The sequence below is a fragment of the Patiria miniata genome, unplaced genomic scaffold (genome assembly GCF_015706575.1).
Source record: "Patiria miniata isolate m_02_andy unplaced genomic scaffold, ASM1570657v1 HiC_scaffold_10, whole genome shotgun sequence".
NCBI classification, from domain to species: Eukaryota; Metazoa; Echinodermata; class Asteroidea; order Valvatida; family Asterinidae; genus Patiria; species Patiria miniata.
Window position 1 is genome coordinate 1,078,629 of NW_024037048.1, and position 22,873 is coordinate 1,101,501.

Here is a 22,873-nt window from a genome sequence, read left to right on the forward strand (position 1 = left end):
ATGTAACTTCCGGTTTGAAATGACATTACAGTGTTTTGAAGCCCGACATCAACATTGTATCTTATTTGAACTACGAACATAGTCATTAGACACGGATCAAATGACGGCTTTGAATTTTAGGAACAAAAAGGAAAAACTGATCATTTTTAAATTCTCTGTACAATAACTTATGGTGTGATGACGTCATGATTCCGAAACCTTGCTTAGTCACTTGCGGTTGATCAAAGAACATCCAGGGGCAATTTGGTAAACTGTTGACCAAAATTTTTCGAATTTTTTTTTAATGTGTCTGGCACTTTTCCCTGAATACTTCCATTATTTGTCTGTCTGTAGCAAAATGCTTACATTTTCCGGTAATATTCAATTTACACTGCACTTCCAGTAACACCAGAAGTGAAGTTCAAGTGGTTTTGTGCCCAAAATTAAGAAATGTTGTGCAAACCACCATCTATATCACATCACGAAAAATGAACACGATACTCAAAATATTTAGTTCAAAACATATACAGTATGTCCCCCGTAAAAAAAAAAAACAACCTATGAGTTTTGTTTCATTTTTCTCCAGTGCACAAGGGTCAATTAATCACAACAACATTTTTGGACATGTGACCAAGTTCCTGGCCTTAATCAATTATTAGTGTTGTAGTCGAGTACTTTTTTCCGCGTACCGAGTACTTAGGTTGCCAAGTACGAGTACAAGTACTTGTACCTCCGAGTACAAGAACAGGTCTCCGAGCACGAGTACTTGTACTTCCGAGTACGAGTACTTGTACGTACGAGTACGAGTACTCGCACTCGCATTTCCGAATATGGCCATACGGCAAATAGTTCATTGTGCGTAATTGGCCAAGGCCCAGTCAGACCGATATACGGTACTGACCCACTCACAGCTAGCTGTTAAATGTGTTTGTCCGGACTTGCACAGAGGAAAACCAGGAAATCTTGATTTCTCCACAAGCCAATCAACCATTTCAAACTGAAAGTATTGATAAAATAAGGCCATGGTAAGTGATGCTGTAACATTTTCCCCGGCCGAGTACTGCTATTCGAGTACGAGTACTTTAATGATCGAGTACAATTTCGACATGTTGAGTACGAGTACTTTGCTGCCCGAGTACGAGAACTGTCATTTCGAGTACGAGTACTTTGACATTCGAGTTCGAGTACGAGTACTCCCAAAAAAGTGCTTGAGTAGTACTCGAGTACGAGTACAACAACACTGTCAATTATGATGCTGTGCTAAAGCTGTGTAAAATCCTTCATTTGGAGAAAAGGGCTGCAGTTGGGATTGGAATCATTGGCTTGGCTATAAGTCATCACGACAATACCTCAGTTTAATGCTCAAGAGCATTCCCAATTCCCAACCACATCAGCCCTTATTCACAGAATGAACATTTTTGCACAACTTACATAGCATTCTTTTTTTTTATCATCACCATGTCAAAAGTTTGGAAGAAATCTTCGTTGGTTGTGATATGGAGTCTCATTCTCTATATTTTCAATTCACCTAACCTTGACCTTCTGATAACCTTGGAAGGAAAGGTCAGATGACTTTGATTTCGGTAAACAAAAATGCTCATCAAGGTATTGTCTATCAGATCACAAAGTAAATGAGTTATAAATGACAGAAAATTGTCATAGTTTAAACAAAAATCAATTGTAATTTGACACCTGATGACATCATCATGACGTCAGAATAATATGCACCACTCTAGATCAGGGTTGATATATGTTCAAAGTTATACCATAAACTGTTTAGGAGAAAACCCGTTGAAAATTATTGTCCGAAAAAAAAAAGAGGAGGCAGAAATATAGATTAACCATATTAAACGGTGATCGGGTTGTACCAAAGAAAGACAAAGATGGAAGGAAGACACAGGATTAATTTGGACCCATTGATCCCAATTACCCAATGACATGCTTAAAATTTAGAAAATCATCCCTTTTCTTATTTTTTAACAGTATTGATGATTGGCTCATTTGTTTTTATTTAAGGTCTGGAGCATAGTTCCAATGATGCATGAATATTTAATGCAAGGCAATTACACAGCAGCAGTCAGACAAGGGGATTTCTACTTCTCATATTACCTCTACTTTGAAGATGTCACAGTAAGTCTTTCAAGATCTGTTTGGTATTTGGGGTTTAGATGTATATTCCAAAGAAGCAAGCTTCACTCATATAAATGCTCAAACAGTTGTTAGAGATTTCCATGCTTCTACGAATGTTCTGAGATTTTTTTCTATTCTATTCCGACCCTGGGTGAGTTATTTCTTTGGAAGATGTAGCAAGACACTGAGTTATAAGCTTTGTGGTTTCTAGTTTCTACTCTTTTTCAAAGACTGCATTTTAATTAAGTTAGACCAAATGCAATGCAGGTGCTCCCTGGAAAGTGTAGCCAAGCTGCAGCAACGTTAGAGGGCATTATTTCAATTAAATGTAGTCTTATGATCTTGACACTCAGCCCAAAAAGTTCTGAAAATATCTCCTGTGCACATTAGCATTGGTGATACTATGCATAATATACATGTTTATATGTACCAAGACCCAAAACTGAGTGTATTGAAAGTGTCATCTTGTGCATGTCATTCGAGTGCATTATATTGTACATAATCCCAATGTTGGGGGAGGGGAAGGAGAGGCAATGACGGAAAATTGAAAGTCACAAAGTAAGAACATGGAAGTATGGACATGGTACTGAGGCAATAGATTTTGCTGCCAAAGAAGTGGCATTTACAAGCTACCACCACTTGGCAGTTTGTGCAAGGGCTTGATGTCTATGTGAAGCTGCCATTTCTACCAACTGTTTTCATAAAAAGATTTTCAGGGATTTAGTTGGGCCATGCAGATCGTGCTTGTGGGAGGCCAAGAGCTCGAAGAATGTGGAAGGCTGAGGGCACTGTGCAAGAGTGGCTTACTAAACTATGAGTTAAATTGCTTATCATTGAAATGAATCATCAAATCAATCTGCATTGACACAAAGGATTCTTGAACACCACACATTCATGCCATGTTGATATCTAAGTCTGTGTGTCCCCATCTGTGTGTTCAACTGTTGTTTTTTTCTTTTGCATTTTTGTGAGCAATGTTGTGAAATGGCTTTGTCCAGTTCCAACTCAATCAGATTAATATTGATCTATTTCAGCAAGCCTGGGCTACTGTTTTTTTTTCTGTCAGGACTATCTTGCCTGCTAAAGTAGACTTTCTGTGCATTTCAAGAAAAGACATGCTCAGAAATAAACTTCAAATACATTCTCAGAACGCAACTACTTGCATAATGGTATATATTTTTGGCATTCCTCCAATACATTGGAGTAATTTTAGACTGTCATGGTTAACCCTTTGATACTGTGACAGAAAAGATTAGATTGTTAACGACAAAATTATTACAACAAATGAAAAAAAATTGGTTTATTAACACAAAACTATTATATATACACTGTAATTTAAAGTACAACTTTTTTCATTTGCAGTATTTACAAGTTTAAGTCATAAAAGAAACATCAGTTTGTCAAACCATACATTTGTACCACTGATAGATTATCCCGTTATTAGGCAGTGTTCTCATTTAAGCTTGTGTAGAAATGTGTATCACAAAATTATACTCATTTCTTTTTTCATTTGAACTCTGTTTCAAACTATTAATTTAAAATGAAACAACTGATATAATAATAATAATAATAATAATGATAATATTAATAATCACCCTGGGGATTGGACATTTGGAAGACATCTCCATAGACTTTTGCAACATTTTTAAAAGTTAAATGTGCCCTAACCCAATATTCCCTTGTCTTTTTTCCACGAATTTCGATATGTTTACTAATTAGACCACAAGCAACAAATACAACCTAACTGCGACGATAAAATTGTGCCTCTAAAGGGGGGCTGTGACATTAGCGAGACATGACAATGTCTCCCGTCGTGCGAAAACATTACGATAACATGTCTCCTTAATGGTACCATTACACGTATAATGTTAACTTACTGGCATTTTACATTTTTATGATCTTTGAAGCGAAAGTGTGCCCACTTAAAACCACAGAAAAGCCTTTGAAAAAAACACTAGCCACATACAGGTATGTCTCTATATACAGTTTTTTAAACTCTGATGCGGATGACTCACAAACTAACTAAACAATTTTTGTCTCTTGCAGGGTAAACTAGTTGCAGCTCAGCGGCAAATCAAAATGGAACACACAGATATTCCTGGTATTCTGACTGGGACCTTTTTCAAGTAAGTAAATTGCCAGCATGACAACTTGGACAAAAATACATACATCACAAAAGGAGCATAACTTGTGAGTTTTAAAACTATCATCAAAGCAGGGGTGGCACAACTGGGCACTCCCCCCCCCCTGATTTTCCCAGGCCAACAAAAGTGCCCCTGGCATGGTCATAAATGTGACCCCCTCGAGATGAAAACAAAACTGCCCCTCAAACGTACACATGAAAGCATCAGGATAATGCTTACAAATTGTCTCCTGTCTTGTAATGCAAAAGTGCACCTCAAAAACACAAATACCCCTCGCATATTAACAAGATTGTGAACCTTCTCGAGATGGAAAACTATCCCTTGAAAGCACAAATACCTCTCTCGCAATTATAAAATTGTGCCCCTCTCGAGATTGGAAATTGGCCATCAAAAACAATAGTGCTCCTTTCGCGATAGATTATTGAGATGAAAAAGTGCCCCTCGAAAGCACAATTAGTGCCCTGTTTGCAACATTAAAGCTGTGCCCCTCTCCAGATAGAAAATGGGCCTGTGAAAAAAAAACTAATAGCACTCCTCACGCAAATAAAATGGTCCTAAACTGGACATCAAGGCAACAGTGCCCCTCTCACGATAAAAAAAAAATGGTCCCTTTGCATAGGGCCAACTAGTCAAATTCAAGGGCAGACCCAGAGAGGTTCCTGCCAAGGTGATGTGCCGAAGGCTGAAGGCCTCTCTCAAATAAAAAATTACCTTATTTGAGAACAATACAGCTATATTGAAACTAATTCAGGAATAGGCTTACACTGTAATGTTTTGAATAAGGGAATTAAGATTTTTGAATTTTTTAACGCATATTTTTTTAAAAGTGTAAATCAATGTTTTGAAAATATTGTTCCCGGGTAACATGTATTCATTGCAATGTTAATGAAAATAGTTTCAAAATGTTCTCCTCCTTCACACGACAGAAGGTGCCTTTTTTTCTGAGCAAGTGCCCCTTTTTGGTGATGCCCCCTCCCCCACCCAGTTTGAAAAGCGTTTAGCCGCTGCTGAATCAAAGGCCATAACAACATTGTTGGATGGTATGCCAAGCATATCTTTTAATTCTCCATGTGAATACAGAAATCATGGAAGACAACTTGTTTATGTGTAGGGAGCCCTGGAACTGTCTTGCTGTCACAAATCTCTGTTCATTCAGTAAACCTGATGTTCCTTGAGATCTCAGTTTCACATTTGCTCGAAGACATTCCTCTGAATAACATTTCTTGTTCGTCTTTTTCTTATTCTTTGAAAAGAGACACTTATTTCTACAGGATGAGTAAGTCTTTTTGCATAAGCCCTTGTCTCCCACAAAAATGGGAAAGGTTACCAGTGTTTTCTCTTCAGCCAACATTTGGTCTGGGTATTGACCACATTCAGTACAAGTTTCACTGATATTCATCCATGCATGCAAAGGATACAGGCCTTTCTTTGTGACTACCCAAAAACACTACCAACACAATGTATTGTTATACTAAGGAATAGTTGACGTTATTCAATGGCTAGTACACTGCAAGACAGAACATTTCAAAGTGGCCATGGCAAGGCCACAGTTTACTGCTGTCCAAAAGGCTTTTATGGTCAGAACGTTTTATAAAACAGGTAGTGTACAAGACATCATAGGTCAACTTGGAGATCATTTTCCGGAGGTACAGCAACCTAATGCTCGGACAGTGCAGATACATTGTAAAATATGGACAAAATGGCGCAAGCAAGAACCTGGACAAGGGGCCCAAGATCACCAGATCTTACCCCTTCGATTTTTGTTCTTTAGGGACTCCTCAAGGACCGGGTGTACCGCATTGTAACAAACACCCTGAAGGAAACTTCTCCAAGAAATTATTGTTGAAATCCAAGCCCTCAGCAGGAGCAGATCCAGTAATTTTTGCATTTTTTTTTTCCGTTGGCAAATAATTGCTGATATGTAGACAAGTAAAATACAGTCTACATTTAGAAGGCTAACTTGCAAGAAAGTACAGTTAAAATTAGGCTCTGTTTATCAGAATATTGCATTTTTTATTATATCAATATATCAAACACATTGAAAATTCTGATCTAGAAATGGAATCCAAAAATGCAAGGCTACAAAAATGTTGGTGGGAATACACCTTAAAAGAAAATTAAAAAGATACAAATGTTTAGGAAACATACTAATTAGTGAATAACAGTGTGATTAGCTGAATCCAGCGCCATTACCGCAAAGAACCGGAAAAATTTTCGGCAATCTTGAAGAACGGATCACCAGGCATCCGTCGGCAGTACAGACTGATCCTGTCACACATGTTAGGCTGTGTCAGCGAATGATAAAACTGTACATTTTCACGCTGAGTTTCCGCCATTGACCACGTGCATATTACGCTGTGAACAATATACTTTACATGTACAGTACATGTATGTATACATTGCACATTGAGTTCATGCCATTGTCGTCAACGTGCGTTTCGCTGTGAACTACGGAGGCCTGTAATGGACACATCGCGGTGTACATTACGCACGCACTGCATGTTAACCATGGCGCACTCGCTCATTCCCCCACCATCCAAATTGGACATGAAAGAAGACCACGTCTCCCACTGGCAATTTTTTACGGCAAGTTGGCAGAACTATCTAGTGGCCACGGAACTGGATAAGAAAGATACTTCCATCCATGTGGCTACATAACTCACAGTTATGGGGAAGGAGTGCTATGAAGTGTACCAAAATCTGCCACTAACAGACGAACAGAGAACGTCACCACAACAAATCCTAACCAGCGTTGGAGCACATTTTGACCCTAAAGGCAATGTGGTGTACAAACGATTCATTTTCAACTCCTGTAAGCAAGAGCCCAAAGAGAACATTGACACTTTTTTGAACAGGCTGAGAAAGTTGGCAACCACATGCAATTATGGAGCACTTCTTGATTAAATGATCCGAGACAGGCTGGTCATAGGAGTAGTAGGCAACAGCATCTGTGCTCGTCTGCTGCGTGAGTCATCACTGACATTGCAGAAAGCCATAGACATACGCTGCAGCAGTGAACAGGCAGCGATCCACCTTCAGCAGATGGATCCGGGAGAGGCAGAAACAGCTCACTTTGTGAAAAGCAAGCAGCGGACACAAAAGTCTGGAAAAGCCAGCAAGCCTCTGAACATCAACTGCAAGTACTGTGGCAAATCACACAGCAAAGGCAAGTGCCCAGCCTACGGGACAACTTGCTCTAAGAGCCAAAAACGGAACCACTATGCACAGGTTTGCCAGTCATTGGGCAAAGACCGCACCAAATGTCAGCCACAGAATTCCACACAGAAGCTCCACCAAATGGATGGAGACGAAAGCGACAGTGACAAAAGCATCTATACAGTGCAGTCAAAGCCCAAGCAGCAATACTTTTTTGAGCTAGCAGTGGAGACGCCAACAAGGGATCTGACAAAGACCATCAGATTTCAGCTAGACTCTGGTGCAACTTGCAGCACCATGAAGCTGGCAGACTACAAGCAGCTCAGTGACATGCCTCCGGTGCCATCAAAGACTAAACTGAAACTGTACAATGACACAATCATTCATCCCGTTGGAGCTGCCAGCTTGAGATGCCAGATCAAAGGGGTCACCAGGAAAATCCACTTCGAGATCTTGGAGGATGCCACCTCATCTCTGCTGTCAGGTAAAGCAGCAGAAGCTCTGGGACAAATGCAGTTCACACAGGAGTGCTTAGTGCATGCAGTGACAGAGTCATCGACTCTAACCAAGGCACAGGTCCTCAGTGAGTACAAAGACGTATTCACTGGCCTTGGTCGGCTACCAGGTCACTACCACATAGACATTGATCACAGTGTCACTCCAACGCAGAACACTAGGCGCAGAGTGCCCATCCCGGTGCGGGCAGAGCTGAAACGAAAGCTAGACAGCATGACAGCCCAAGGCACCATTGCCTGGGTGACTGAGCCTACCAAGTGGATCCACAACACGGTAGTCGTCAGAAAGCCAAACAAAATCAGGGTATGCTTGGATCCACACGGCCTGAACAAGGCTATCAAACGCAACCATTACCCAATTCCCACCGTAGATGAAGTAGCCCCGAGACTGAAGAACGCCAAGCTCTTCTCGGTGGTAGATGCCAAGGACGGCTTTCTTCAAGTCGTCCTTGATGAGCCCTCCAGTTATCTGACAACATTTTGGACGCCTTACGGGCATTACCGCTGGTTGAGGATGCCCTTTGGTATGTCATCAGCATCGGAAGAATTCCAGCGCAGGCTCCATGAGTGCCTGGAAGGCCTGGAAAACATCGCAGTGATTGCAGATGACATCCTAGTCTACGGCTCAGGAGAAACACAGGCTGAAGCAGAAGCCTCACACGACGCCGCATTCACCGCTCTTCTTTCGAGATGCAGAGAGCGGAATCTGAAGCTTAACGCAGCCAAGCTACGGTACAAGCTACCCAGTGTCACATACATGGGACACGTCTTCAGCTCAAATGGACTATCTCCAGATCCGGAGAAAATCAAGGCTATACTCGACATGCTTTGCCCCACGACGTCCAGGGAGTGCTGAGACTCATCGAAGTGGTGACCTATCTGGCTAAATTCTTGCCAGAACTGAGCACAGTATGAGAGCCACTCAGACGTCTCACCGACAAAGACGTCATATTTGACTGGTTGACACATCATGACGAATCCCTGGACAAGATCAAGGAGCTCATCACTAAAGCACCACTACTGAGCTACTGTGATGTCAACCAAGACGTCGCGATCGAGTGTGATAGCTCTGAAGTTGGGCCAGGAGCCGTCATCACACAAAATGGCTGCCCAGTCGCGTACGCCTCACGAGCACTATCAGCAAAGAACGCAACTACGCTCAGATAGAAAAAGAGTGTTTGGCAACTGTATTTGCCACACAGCGCTTCGAGCAATACGTCCTAGGCCTCGACAAAGTGCTCGTGCTTACCAACCACAAACCTCTGATGAACATCTTCAGAAAGCCAACCTTGGTGAGCCCCAAGCGTCTACAACATATGCGACTTCGCCTACAGAAGCACTCACTATGCATAGAGCACAAGCAGGGTTCACGAATGTACTTGAGCAATACACTGTCGCGAGCATCGTCGCCAACACGACAAGTCACAGATCAGACACCAGACTATCTGATCTTCTCCGTCACTCTGGAGCAGAAGCTCAACATGGAGTTTGAGAACATCGAACCAACCATCTTCGTCACAGACGAGCGTCTGCAGAGAATCAAAATGCTCGCTGACCAAACCCTACAACACTGATGCAGGTCATCCAAGCAGGCTGGCCAGGGGACAAGGCTCAAGTTCCCTTGTGTATCAGGGAATACTTTCCATACAGATATGAGCTGTCAACACAAAACGGACTCATCTTTCGTGGAAAGCGTATTGTAATCCCAACAGCTCTTCATGCAGACATGACAGCAAGGGCACACGCATCTCACATGGGCATGCAGTACACCAACAACACTGTACGAGACATAATGTACTGGCCACGTATGCACACAGAACTGGTGGAGGCAGTCCAACGCTGCACAATCTGCCAGGAGTCACAACCAGCTCTCCCCAAGGAACCCCTCATGACGCACCCAGTACCCCAAACACCGTGGCAGTTAGTCGCGAGTGACTGTTTTGAGGTCAATGGACAAAACTACTGCGTACTTATAGACCTTTACTCAGACTACATTGACATACGCACCCTGGAAGACATGACTTCCAAATCAATGATCAAGGAACTGAAGCCAGTGTTTGCCACCCATGGCATTCCTCACACCTTGATCACAGACAAGGGACCAAACTAAGTGTCATGCGAGTTCACCCAATTCACGAATGAGTGGGACTTTGAACACACTACCTCAAGCCCCTACCACTCCAAATCCAACGGAAAAGCAGAGTCCGCTGTCCAAATCCCCAAGGGACTTGTGACCCTTGAAAAAAACATAAGCTCATAACAAAACCATAATGCGGAAAGTCCTATACTCTGTTCGTAGAACAGACATGGATCTTGTTATTATTATTATGCAGTGGCGTAACAAGGTTGTTTTTGATTCAGGGTGAAAACGGGCAATCGCCTCATCCGTGCTCAAAGAAAGATGGTTTTTCACCGGTCACCTGGCCTCCATAAAATCAAAAAGGGGGTGGGGGCTGGCTATACATAACACCATTGGGCAATAGGTGGCAGATAAAAGGTGGCGTTTTTTATGGCGGCACAAATGTCCACATTCGCACCATGTTAAAAAAAAAAAGGGCACTCGTGAAAAAAGGGGCTTGTGGAAAAGGGCGCTCAAGAAAAAAAGGCGCCCTTTTTTCGCGAGTGCCTTTTTTTCACGAGTGCCCTTTTTTTCACGAGTGCTTTTTCTTCACCAGGGCACTCATGAAAAAAGGGCACTCCTTACAAATATTGTGGGGGGGAGGGGGCAAATACATCCCCCCCCCCTTCAGCTGGCTACACCAATGTTAGGTTTCATATGAGTAACAATTTTTTTTTTTGTTCTATTTATTTAGGGACTTGGTGCATCGCTGTTTTCCTGGTATTCCACCTGGCTTTGTTCGATGCTGTGAACTTTTATGCATTCACCTATCAGTGGTTCCTATACAGTATGTTACAGCTCATGCAAGGCGTTTATGTGCTTCACTTTGGGAGACATCTGGTGAGGTTACAGCACCTGTAAACCTATTGTAGCAGTACTTGTGCCAACTGCATGGGCCCAATCAGAACAGTTTGTGCCTAAACTATAAGCAACTATACTACATTGTTTGACACTGTACGTATTCCCCGATCAGTACATAATCAGTAGGTGCTTAGGGTACTTTAGGGAGTTAGAAGCATGGTGGTTTCGGGTGTTACAGAGAGGAATGGGTAAAATTGATGACAAGCAACAAGTAGTTGTTTCTTTCACAAGTTTTAATCCAGTCAAAAGGACAGCAATCCTTCATGGGAGATGACAGTCATAATAAATTAATAAAATTATCGTATAGACAGAAGTCTGTCCATCCTCAGCTTCACTTTTGGTTTCTTTGCCATTTTCTTCACTTTTCACAATCAAATTCTGTTTGTAAAGATACTCTTGCAATTTCTGTACAACTAATTAACCCTTTGTGAAATGTGTTCATGCTTCAGCGGCAGATGTAGTTTTCAGGAAATGGGGGGAGGGGGGATATAAATGAGAGGGGAAGAGGTTTTGAGTGAAGGCCTTGCCTCGGGAAATATTTTCAAATCTACAATGCTTTCTCCTGCATTCCAAGGCAAGTTGGAAACTTTAGCATTCCATATATAATTTTTGGCCTATTTTACTAGTATCATAACATTAGTCAGCAGCTGAACGGGGTTGAGACCCCCCCCCCCATTCTAGATCCGTTACTGTGCTTAGGCAATTTGTTGTTGGCTTAAAGTAAGCAGAAAAGTTGACTTACAATGACAGGTACCAGTTCTATTGAGGAATAGTCAGGTGGCTTAGAGCCATTTTTTGGCAAGATCGTGACCGACTGGTCCAAAGCACCAAACTTGACAGATAGATTGTTGTAGCCTTAGAGAAGGTATTTAAAAAGAATGACACCTGAAATTCTTTTGGGAAGGGTGCCTTATTTGCATAAATCCTTAATCCCTGTTGTATAATATATTCATTAACCTTGTCTCCAGATATCATCAAGTAGTCTTGTCAAACCTTAGTATTGATGAGCTTCAACTTCACTAAGTTGCTTACTGGCACAGTTAACTCGATTAAAACTTCGTGGAAAATCATGTGATCAATGATAACATTGTTATATTTAGCCCAGAAAACAAAACGGGGAAAAACGAGGTGTCCGTAAATTTGGCTAAAAAGTAGGTGAGGAATTGCCTAAACAAGGAAATTTTCAAAATGATTGGTAAGAAAACGTTTGGACATGGACATCAGTATTTAAAAAAACCCAATAATTCTTATGTTGGGGAATTCATCCTTGCACTTGATCAAGTCCCCATGTTAGGCAACCCTTCGCCTAATTTTTAGCGCAATTTACAGACACCTCATTCCCCCCCGCCCTTTTTTGTTTTTGTGGGCTAAATATCAAGATAATGCAATTTTTTTACATGATTTCCCATTTATTTTGGTTAGGATATAACTCTGCCAGTAAGTTATTTTATGAATTTGAAGCTCATAAATACTGAGGTTTGGCAAGACTACCTGACGATATCTGAGGAAAAAGGAAATGTGCGCAACTTTAGGGTATAATGGTAGCCATTTAGGATCTTTATTATGTCCTTATAATCTTCAAGTCTCCGATATGCTTTAGAAAATGTTATTTAAGTAAGGATATGTAAGTAAAATCCCAAAAATATACTTTTCAAAAAATAAAAAAATAAACATCTACCCAAATATGGGAATAAATATATTACATGGCAGGTACTAACGCTTTATGCAAATTAGGCACCCTTTCTAAAATAATTTCAGGTGTCACTCCTTCTAAATATTTTCTCTAGGGCTTTAAGAATCTATCTGGCAGGTATGGTGCTTTGGACCAGTCGGTGACGATTCCGACCGTATGCCACCAGACTAGTACCAGGTACTTGTTTTGTGTGTGTCATTTGTTTGAACCAGAGTGTTTTGGTAATATTGATTCCCCTCTGATGGTCAATAAGGGTTTGACTCTGGTCATTATCAACATCCAGATTCCATCCAGTCTTGAACATATTATTTATTAAGCGGGTATTAAGTTGTAAATTACATAAAAATACAATCCGATCGACTTTAAACCTGGCACACACTTGGACCACCATCTGAAGATTCAGGCCGAATCATGACGTCCTGATGACGTCATCACGTGCCACGTGAAGTCATCCTAAAAGTGCATATTTTAAGGCCCTATATGTACAGAACTGGAAGTCCGATTGGGTTCAGACTTGGTATGCAGGTGTCCCGAGACGTGTTATAGACAAAAAAATTTAGTGACGTCACGATGACGTCACGATGATGTCATCATGTGATTTTATATAAATTATTCAAGTCTACTTCACTCTACTTACCTGTAGAGCAACACTACTTATGCATATTCCCCCTACCGGCAGGTATTTTCGCTAAGAGTTATATACAATAGCGCCCTCCGGCGCCCTACCCATAACACCCCGCGTCATGCGTGCCTCGTGAGCGTCCTCTTTTCTCTTAGCGGCAGGTCGGGTAGGACGTGCGTGAAATAGCTCGCTGTTTGCCTCGTCATTTACTACCCTTTTTTGCGTTTAAGAGAAGTATTTAATAAAAGAGTTAGTAATCATTAGTTTGTAGAGTTTCATCATCTTCTTGGTTTCGTTTATTTCATAAATATGAAGCGTTTGGGGAGGGCCGATCTGTCACTAACCGGAGGGAATAGTTCTCCCACGGGACGGACCGAGTTCTCGGGGGACTCTGCCGTTAACGCTCCGTCGTTACCGCGGCAGCAGTCTCTCGTCCGGCACCCTCAGCCACAGTCGGCTGGGGGAGTTGGCAGTTCCGCCGATCAGTTAAGGGGACCTCGGTCACCTTCTCCGGTCAACTCGGGCGGAACACCCAAACTAAAGGCACACTCCGGCAAGGTTTCCCTAAAACATATCTCCTGTGCCGGAGCAAAGCCTAAGAAGGGCCGTCAGGGCAAGCGTAGCTCGGCAACAAGCGCCGCTTTGGCACCTAGCCCTCCCCCGATCACGGGGCAGCCCGAGGGGACTAGCCGTCACACTTCGGTGGGCTCTAGTCACCCGTGCCCTCCCGACACAGTGCCGAACACCACTGGTTGTCGGGATGGGCTATTGCACGGGCTACCGGTCCGTCCAGCGCTCGCTCAGCCCACGGGGCCTGAGGCGCTGTCGGCCGGGTGCATTATGAGCGATACGGAGCCGGTCGCCCCGGGGGGTCCCGGGCCGACGGCCCCCGTGCTAGCTCACTCAGAGGGACTACTCTCGTCATCGGATTTTTTCCGTTGTTCGGGGGTCCCGGTGCCCCAGGTGTCTTCCGATTTTCCTCGGACACACCTCGGGGCCGTTCTTCTAAAAAGAAGAATAAGAAGAAAAAGGCTGCACGTCGATTGCACCGTTCTTCTTCGGGGTCTGACGACTCCTCTGACCGGTCCCGCCGGGGCAAACGCTCCCGGGGGGAGGACGCGGTTTCTAGAGCAGATTTCCTGCTGGCTTTTCAGTCGATTTCCGATACGCTATCGGCTATGTCGGCAGGCCGCCGGGCGGGCCCTATTGGGGGCCCCCCTGCAGCAGTGGACAACGGCCCACAACCATCGGTCGTTGGGCCCGCATCATAGTCTTCAGTCACCGGTCACGCTTGGGTGACCCGTGAACAAAGGGACTTACTGCACAGATAGCCGTGCTCCTGGAGTCTTTATCTGCAGTGAATGCTTCATAGTCGTCATTCATTGGTCACGATTGCGTGGCCCAAGCACAACGAGGTACATGTACAAAAATGAAAAAAAAAACAAAAAACCACATGTTCATACATGTTCATGTATACCACACATGGTTGCGCGCTATACCGGAAGCCCGGCCTACGGCGAACGGGACTTCACATTCGCCGGCCGTGGAACACGGTCGCGTGGTCCAGAGACAACGGGACCTACCGCACACAGTTAGCCGTGCGCCAGGATTCCCGCTTGTGTTTAGTCTTCACCATCTGCATAATATTATGTATATTATCTCCGAGGGTGTTGCCCAGCCACCACCGCGTGGTTCTGTACAACTAGCCCCTCCAGACGGCTCTCAGTCATCGGGGTCATTTTGGCCTTCGCATTCGGCTGATTCATCCGATAATGACGGAGAATCAGACCGGTTACAATGGCTGTCCATCGAGGAAACGATACTCCGTTTGCTGCAGAGGGACATTACACGGGTACTTAAATTACCCTCCGCCGATGAGCCCCCTCCGCCCGATCACAACAATTTTCAAATCAAGCGCAGGACGGGCTCCAAATCTAACAATGACAAGGTGTTCCCCATACCTCCGTTGGATCAAATGTGAAACACATCGACAACGGACAAAGTGGTGTCCATTTCTCAGGCGGGAACGGCTTTATTATTTTTCTAATCCGGCCGAGTTTATTGCACCGATCCCACCGCGGCATACGATACCGGGATGAGGACTCGGTTTTTCGGCCCACTCATTACAAGCCTTGCAATTGTTCTCGGCTTTATTATCGGTCATACATGTACATGTATACGTTTTATACACGTACATGTATTGCCAGGCGGGCACGTTAATGAAACGTCCGTCTTCGTTCAGTTGCGAGCCGTGAACTCTGTAGCCCTCTACATTAATCACGGTTGGGTGACTCAAGGACAATGGGACACGCCGCACGGTGCTTAGCCGTGCGGCGGTGTTTCTTGCTGTACTGAGATCGCTACATTTTTTATGTACATCGTACATGTGTGCATTACTTGTGTATGTACACTGTCCATTGTCTCCGAGGGAGTTGTTCAACAGCTGACTGTGGCCGTGTGCAACTCGTCCCTTCAGATGTGTTTTACGGTTCTCGTTTACGGGGTCTATTCAACTCTTGCAGGCATGTTGTGGACCACATTCGAAAGATTGTGCCTGTATTCAAACTGCTTGCTGCTCTTCAAGCAATAATGTGATCATTACCGTTTTCCGTTAGCGAAATTCGGTATTTTTGTTGTTGTTGTCACATCTTCCCTCTTCAATGCAGCTAAGTACAAGCTGCCAGCAGTAGAGGGACCCCATTATTCAAGCGGCTCTTCGTAAATAATACTCGCAGAAGCTTGAATACACTTTGCAGTGGAATAATAAAGTGGGTTCGGCGATACGCGTTCAGCCTCCCTCTTTACCCTCATGAAGTACATTAGGTTTAATGTTTTAATCTTGACTTGACAGTCTTAGCGGACGTGTTGACCGCTATTTTCTTTATCAATTTCACAGTCTGCACTCAGTACTCTATAATTTTACACGAGTGCAGACCCTAACAATCTTGGCCCGCCGGGATAACATGATTGATGAACTGTTTCTCCCGTCAAAGTGCGCCCGCCAAAGATTCGAGTCCCACCTTTTAAATTTTTAACGGACAAAGATCTTTCTTTTGCGGTGCATATCGATGTTTACATCCATATTGGTCGATGTCGACTACATGTGGGCCAGCGCAGGTGAAGAACAAACAGTTGTTTGTTTTCTCAACTGCATACCTCTTGAAGTTGGCCCAGATGATTTTGTGTGGCCGTGCTAGCAACATTTGCTGTACGCCATGCCACGTAGGATAATGTAACAACGATTTCGATTCGGCTTCAGTTGTTTTGATGATTTCCATAAGTGACCTACCTGACTCATGACGACCTCCACCCATCTGTCTCGTAGGAGCTCGTCAAAGAGACTTTGAGGCTGACATCAATAACATCGGGCCAGCACAGTGTTGCGCCCGTCTTGTATTTCCCTTTGAAAGATGTTGATGAGATTTAGTCGACTGTCTAACACATCAGCATGGGGAATGAGCCCTGGCCTGAAGGGTACACAACTGCAACTCATTTTCAGGCCAGAGCACTGAGAATTTCGCGGTTTTCAAACAAAAATTCTCGCTGCAACTTCATGGTGGCTCCATCCAGCCAGTTTTTCCGCCTCACTCCTGGCCTATGCTCAGATAGTAAAGGCGATATGACTGCGCCGTGGAAACAAAGATTGGTGGCATTCACCTATTTGCTTGTATCGGCCCAGTCCTCACTGCATTCAGTGCAGGCCATGACCTGACTTGTGCAGTACCTCCTGTGGTTCGGCGTTGCCAACCTCACAAGGGTGGGCCTCTCACAGATTGCAGCCTAATTCATTAACTGTCATGGCGAACATGTTACCCTGCCAGTTAACTGCCAGCCACACGCATCTAGTGGCGGATTGGTGAAGCCCTGTTTGAGCATCATTCAAGTTCCATTAACATACTTGAGATGCTGGCAGTCTCGGAGAAACTGCGATGTTACTTCTATATTCGGTGTTGTGCCAGATGATCCTGGTTCGATGTGACTTTGACACAGTTGTAGTTTACATCGACGACCAGGTGGGCAGGCAGCCTGCACACCTGTGTACACTCACTTGAGAAATACCCCATTGGGGTTTTTTCCTCATAGCTTCTTGCTTTCGACGGTCCTCCTCCCAAGCAAGGACAACTAACCACATGTCAATCTGACTTGTTTCATGAACTAGTCACAGATTTCCAGGCTAATGCCTGAGGGTTCCTGACCCCTATACATGTACATGGCACGCGAATACGATGGTGATGAAGACGGACAGGCTACTTATATACACCTTCCTGTCGTCTTCCTCTTATCCATCGGGTACTTAATCAACTGGAGCAGAAGGATGACAAGGTCCTCTTCTTAACTCCATGTTGACCTCATTGATTGGTTTTCCAGGGTTATAACCATTCCCTTAGTTCACCAGTTGGAGGTACAAATGCTCTTCCGAGCAGAACAATATTCTGTTCCAGCACAGCTTGGGTTTCCTTCACCCAGCTCCGCAGGAATTTCTCCTGATGTACTGGATGCTGTAATGCTCTCCTGTTCACATCAGACCTTTCTCAAACAAGCTATGGCTTTTACAGCCTGCACTTGAGGGACTTCTAACATGACAGTAGATTACTTAATGTTAGTCAGTTGAACGTCCGTGTCAGTTAACTTAAGGGGATGTTTTAACACCCCTGAATTGCAGGACCTCTTCAACACCTTCTTATCCAAAAGTGTTATAGAGATCTTTAGAGTTCTGTGAACCAGTGAACAATTTCACATCTGTTTCATTGGTTCCTACGGTTGTCTTTTTTCTTTTCTGTTTTGTAAGCAGTTGTTACTTCTTGGTATACATGTAGTAAAGAACTGTTTTCTGTATAATGGAGACGGACCACATCTGATGGGAACCGAGTGTGCCCATCCGATTCCTACGGGAGGATTTTTGTTTTTTAACTAAGAATGTCGGAGTCCTCTTTACCTCCGGACATCTTTGTTCTAGGCATCAAATCATTGTCCATTCCAGATGGAAAATGTTGGTGCCGCTCATGACTTTGGCGTCTGATCCCTAAGGAAGGTTTTTTGAGCTAAGACGGTCGGAGTCCTCTTTGCCTCCGGATGTCTTTGTTCTGGGCATCAAATGATTCTTGTCCGTTTCAGACAGCGAATTTTGGTGCTGATCATGACTTGATGTCTGCTTCCTAAGGAGGGATTTATACTAAGGACTGTCAGAGCCCTCTGGGCCTCCGGACGTCTTTGTTCCGGGCATCAAATCATTCTTGTCCAGACGGAGAATTTTTGGTGCCAATCATGACTTAAACGTCGTACATTAGCTGCACTGGGACGCTTTGAATCGGTCACTTGCAGTTACAAATGTAATTGTCACGACAACCCTGCCATACCAACAGGCTTCTCGCGACACGTAGTTGTCATGACAACCCTGCCATACAAGCAGGCTTCTCGTGACATGTTTTTTTTTGTCATGACGACCCTGCCATACAGGCAGGCCTTTCATGACATGTATTTATCATGGTGACCCCACCATACCTGCAGGCTTTCATGACAAGATTGCCTGAAGGTTGGCTACGGTCATCCATGAAACCACGGACATGTCAACGGCAGAATCCGTGTGATTGGTCCGCATGCACAAAATAAAAGGCAGAGCATGGGAGAACAGTGTTGAGGGCGACTGACTGAGCCCCACCATGTTCTCAAGACATTTTCAGACCGGAGACCTCCCCAGCATTGGTGTCTCCTAACTCTGATTCTTTATTGAACTCTGTACATGTACATGTGCATATTATAGTTTCTATATGTACCATGTCATGATGTTTTGCCTTTCATTATAATTCTTATTTTGTGTGCCCCACCGAACTCTTATGTGTAGGTATCGGTGGGCTGTAATTCATTACGTGTGATTCCCACGGGGATCACACCTCTGTTGGCATGTTGAGGCTACCATTATGACTAATGTCTTTATCATGCCGACCTTTTTGGGCTGCCTTGTCCACCCACATGTGGAGCGACGGGCCCATCCAGGGTTTACGCGTATTGTTACGTGCCCCTGTGAAAGCACAATAGCATCTCACATGACCCACCTCCTTGACGGTGCTAGTCTATGCATAAGTAGTGTTGCTCTACAGGTAAGTAGAGTGAAGTAGACTCCCCCCCCACAGAAGTGTGGTTGGGGTCTACGAACGAATACTTACCTGTAGAGCATCCCTCCCTCCTACCCCACTCTTCTCGATGCCTTGGATACTTTGTTGTATTCCGACTTAGCGCTCGAGAAAAGAGGACGCTCACGAGGCACGCATGACGCGGGGTGTTATGGGTAGGGCGCCGGAGGGCGCTATTGTATATAACTCTTAGCGAAAATACCTGCCGGTAGGGGGAATATGCATAAGTAGTGTTGCTCTACAGGTAAGTATTCGTTCGTAGACCCCAACCACACTTCTGTGGGGGGGGATTTCTGGACATTTACTCGTATCTCATCAACGGAATGTGGTGAATTGGAAATTCTTTTTGTAAAAGCCAGGTTTGTTAGGTCATAGATAGATGCACAAAATTTCTTGAAATGTGTGATATCATCATGACGTAATCATCTGATTTTTTATCAATTTTTTAAAAATTTATATTTTCTTCAAACTACCAAAAATTAAATGAAACAACTTCAAACCTGGCATACACTCCAGACCACCATCTGGAGATTCAGGCCGAATCATGACATCCTCACATGTGATGTGACATTATTTGAAAAGCGCTAAATTTAAGGCCTTATATATACAGAACTGGAAGTCCGATCAGCTTCAATCTTGGTATGCAGGTATTCCGCTAATAGACAAAAATTGACGTCATCATGTGATTTAATTTATACTATTCATTGTTTTGACCTTTTACTCATATCTCATCAACGGAATGTGGTATTCTTTTTGTAAAAGGTTTGTTAGGTCATGGATAGATACCCAAATTTCATGAAATGTGTGACATCATCATGACGTCATCCAAAACGTGATTTTTTTTTATTCACATATAACAATATGTCCGATCTTTATGAAACTTGGTTGGTTGGTTGGTAGGTATTGATAACAGCATTCAAAATCCAAAGTGAAGTCATCATGACGTCATCATCTGATTGTTTATTAATTTATTAAATTTTAATATTTTCTTGTAATTAGCAAAAATTACATAAAATGCGGTCCAATCGACTTCAAACCTGGCACACACTTAGACCACGATCTGAAGATTCAGACGGTATCATGACGTCGTAATGACGTCATCACGTGTCACATGATGTCATCCTTAATGTGCATTTTTTAAGGCCCCATATCTACAGAACAGAAAATTAGATCGAGTTCAAACTCAGTATGCAGGTATTCTGGGATGTTTTATAGACATAACTTGCAGTGATGTCATGATGATATCATCATGTTATTTTATATGATTTATTTTAATTTTGGGGCCTTTAAGTCATATCTTATTCGAAATTCTTTTTGTAATAGGTTTGTTAAGTCTAAGATAGATATCGAATATTTTGAAAAATGTGTGACATCATCAAGACGTCATCAAAAATGTGATTTTCTTTTTTTAACATAAAAGGGTATGTCTGATCGTTATGAAACTCGGTGGGTAGGTAAATACTGATAATAGTATCCAAAATCTGAACTGACGTCATAATGATGGCACTAACTGATATTTATGTAGTTTTAAAAAGCAGGGCTGGCAACTTGCAGCCATAAATGTACCTCAGTCACGTACGCCTACACTGCACCCTGTGACATTTCTCACCCAGGAAATTCCCTTAACCCTAACTCCCTAGGGTGTGTAAAAAATCGTATTAAAATTGGAGGATTCAGGACTGTTAGGGCTATTTCTGCTAGTCTCCTAACCAGTCTAGATATATGTTGCACTAAATTTCACTACATGCACTCTGTTTTCCATAGGATAACACATTATCTTCGTTCAACACCCCATTTTGGTACTTCTTTTACATCGGATCGACAGTACACGTAGACCACCCATCCATAGAATGCTCGTGTACATGTACATTCGATTTGAATGAAACTCCTTCATGGCACTTACTGCTTAAACCTGACCACTCTTTGGAGTTGTTACAATTAATCTTTCTTTCTTTCTTTTTTTCCGGACAATACTTCTCCGCAGGTTTTCTCTATATGAACTTGTAACTGTTAGGTCATAGATATATGCACAATATATGCACAAAATTTTGTAAAATGTGTGACGTCATCATGAGTCATCAAAAACATGAATTTTTGAAACACATCTAAGGGTATGTCCAATTATTATGAAACTTGGTGGGTAGGTAGGTATTGATAAAAACATTCAAAATCTGAAGTGACGTCATCATGACGTTATCATTTGATTATTTATTAATTTTTTTAATTTTGACATTTTTCTCTAATTACAAAAAACTCACATATAATACAATCAGATTGACTTCAAAGACCCTAAGATTGTATTGTTTCTAAACGTACGTTGTGATGACATCATCCTTAGTCCTATGACGTCATCTACATTTTCCACATTTAAACACCAAATTCACTTCTACACAGTCCAATATATTTTAGAAGAATACACATGTACATGTACATTCGACTTGGATGAAACCCATCTACATTTTGCTCATTTAAACACCAAATTCTCTTCTACGCAGCCCGATATTGTAGGCCTACATTCGACTTGGATTAAACTCCTACGTGGCAGTGCACGGTTGCTGAAACATTTGAAGCAGCTCAGTGTTTGTCCACAAACACATTACTAGTTTTAATTTTATTACACTTCTCTACTGGCTGTCACAAAAATGAATATTACAAGATATATAGTAATTGTCAAAGATTAAAAAATACTAAACATTTCATGTGACACTGGAAAAGTGTCTAAGACCAGCCAGCCGGTCATTATCAACTGTTTAAAACCGACCAATAGTAATGGGTAAACTAAGGTTTTTATGAATTGGTATTTAAGTGAAATGTATTTAATAATTCTGAAAAGTGAATTTTCTTGGCAAATAAAATGCTGTGGAGTACGAGTGCCGTGGCCTCGTGGTCTGGGGCATTGAATTCTGCGAGTCGTGGTTTCGAGTCCAGCCTGAGTTATGGTGCATGTGTCCTGGGGCACGTTGTCACTCATTGCTTCTCTCCACCCAGGAGTAAATGGGTACCTGTGAGGGCAGAGATGGTTATTGTGATTGATTGTAGCTGCTTTGCGCTGAAATGGCTGCATTGAGCTGTATACTCCCCAGGGAGCTGAGATGGTATTTGGAATGTTTCATTGGCCCAATGAGCATGGGTAATAATGATGTAAAGCGCTTTGATCTTATAGTTAAAAGTTCTATATTATTATAAGAACCCGTTATTATTATTATTATTATTATTATTATTATTATTATTATTATTATTATTGAGTAATTATAGAAAGGAATGCTGTAACTGCTTGGATATAGAACCAACTGTGTATTAGGGTATCCCTGTTTACTTCTTTGGTCTCCCTACCCAAGGAAAACAAAACTGTTTAATTACTGCCGACCCTATTTGGACCCCCATTAAGAAATATATAACAATGAAAAAATTGAATACAAAATTAAGGCAATCAGGCTCTGTGTTCTTTGAAAAGCTATTGAAAATAAATAACAGATTTTTACGCCAAGTATAGTAACCAGTGGAATCCCAGAAAATGCGAGGA

General features: G+C 42.7%; 1 protein-coding gene across 1 annotated transcript in view; it reads left to right on the top strand.

Annotated features, from left to right (window-relative positions):
* LOC119734786 (Hermansky-Pudlak syndrome 1 protein homolog) overlaps positions 1 to 12,494 on the top strand; it is a 129,644-nt gene extending 117,150 nt beyond the window's left edge. Inside the window, exons 12-14 of the mRNA XM_038208343.1 lie at positions 1,996 to 2,109; positions 4,156 to 4,235; positions 10,738 to 12,494. Of these exons, the coding sequence (XP_038064271.1) occupies positions 1,996 to 2,109; positions 4,156 to 4,235; positions 10,738 to 10,915 (372 nt within the window). The 3' untranslated portion in view covers positions 10,916 to 12,494. The remainder of the gene's footprint in view (positions 1 to 1,995; positions 2,110 to 4,155; positions 4,236 to 10,737) is intronic.
* The last annotated feature ends 10,379 nt before the right edge of the window (positions 12,495 to 22,873 follow it).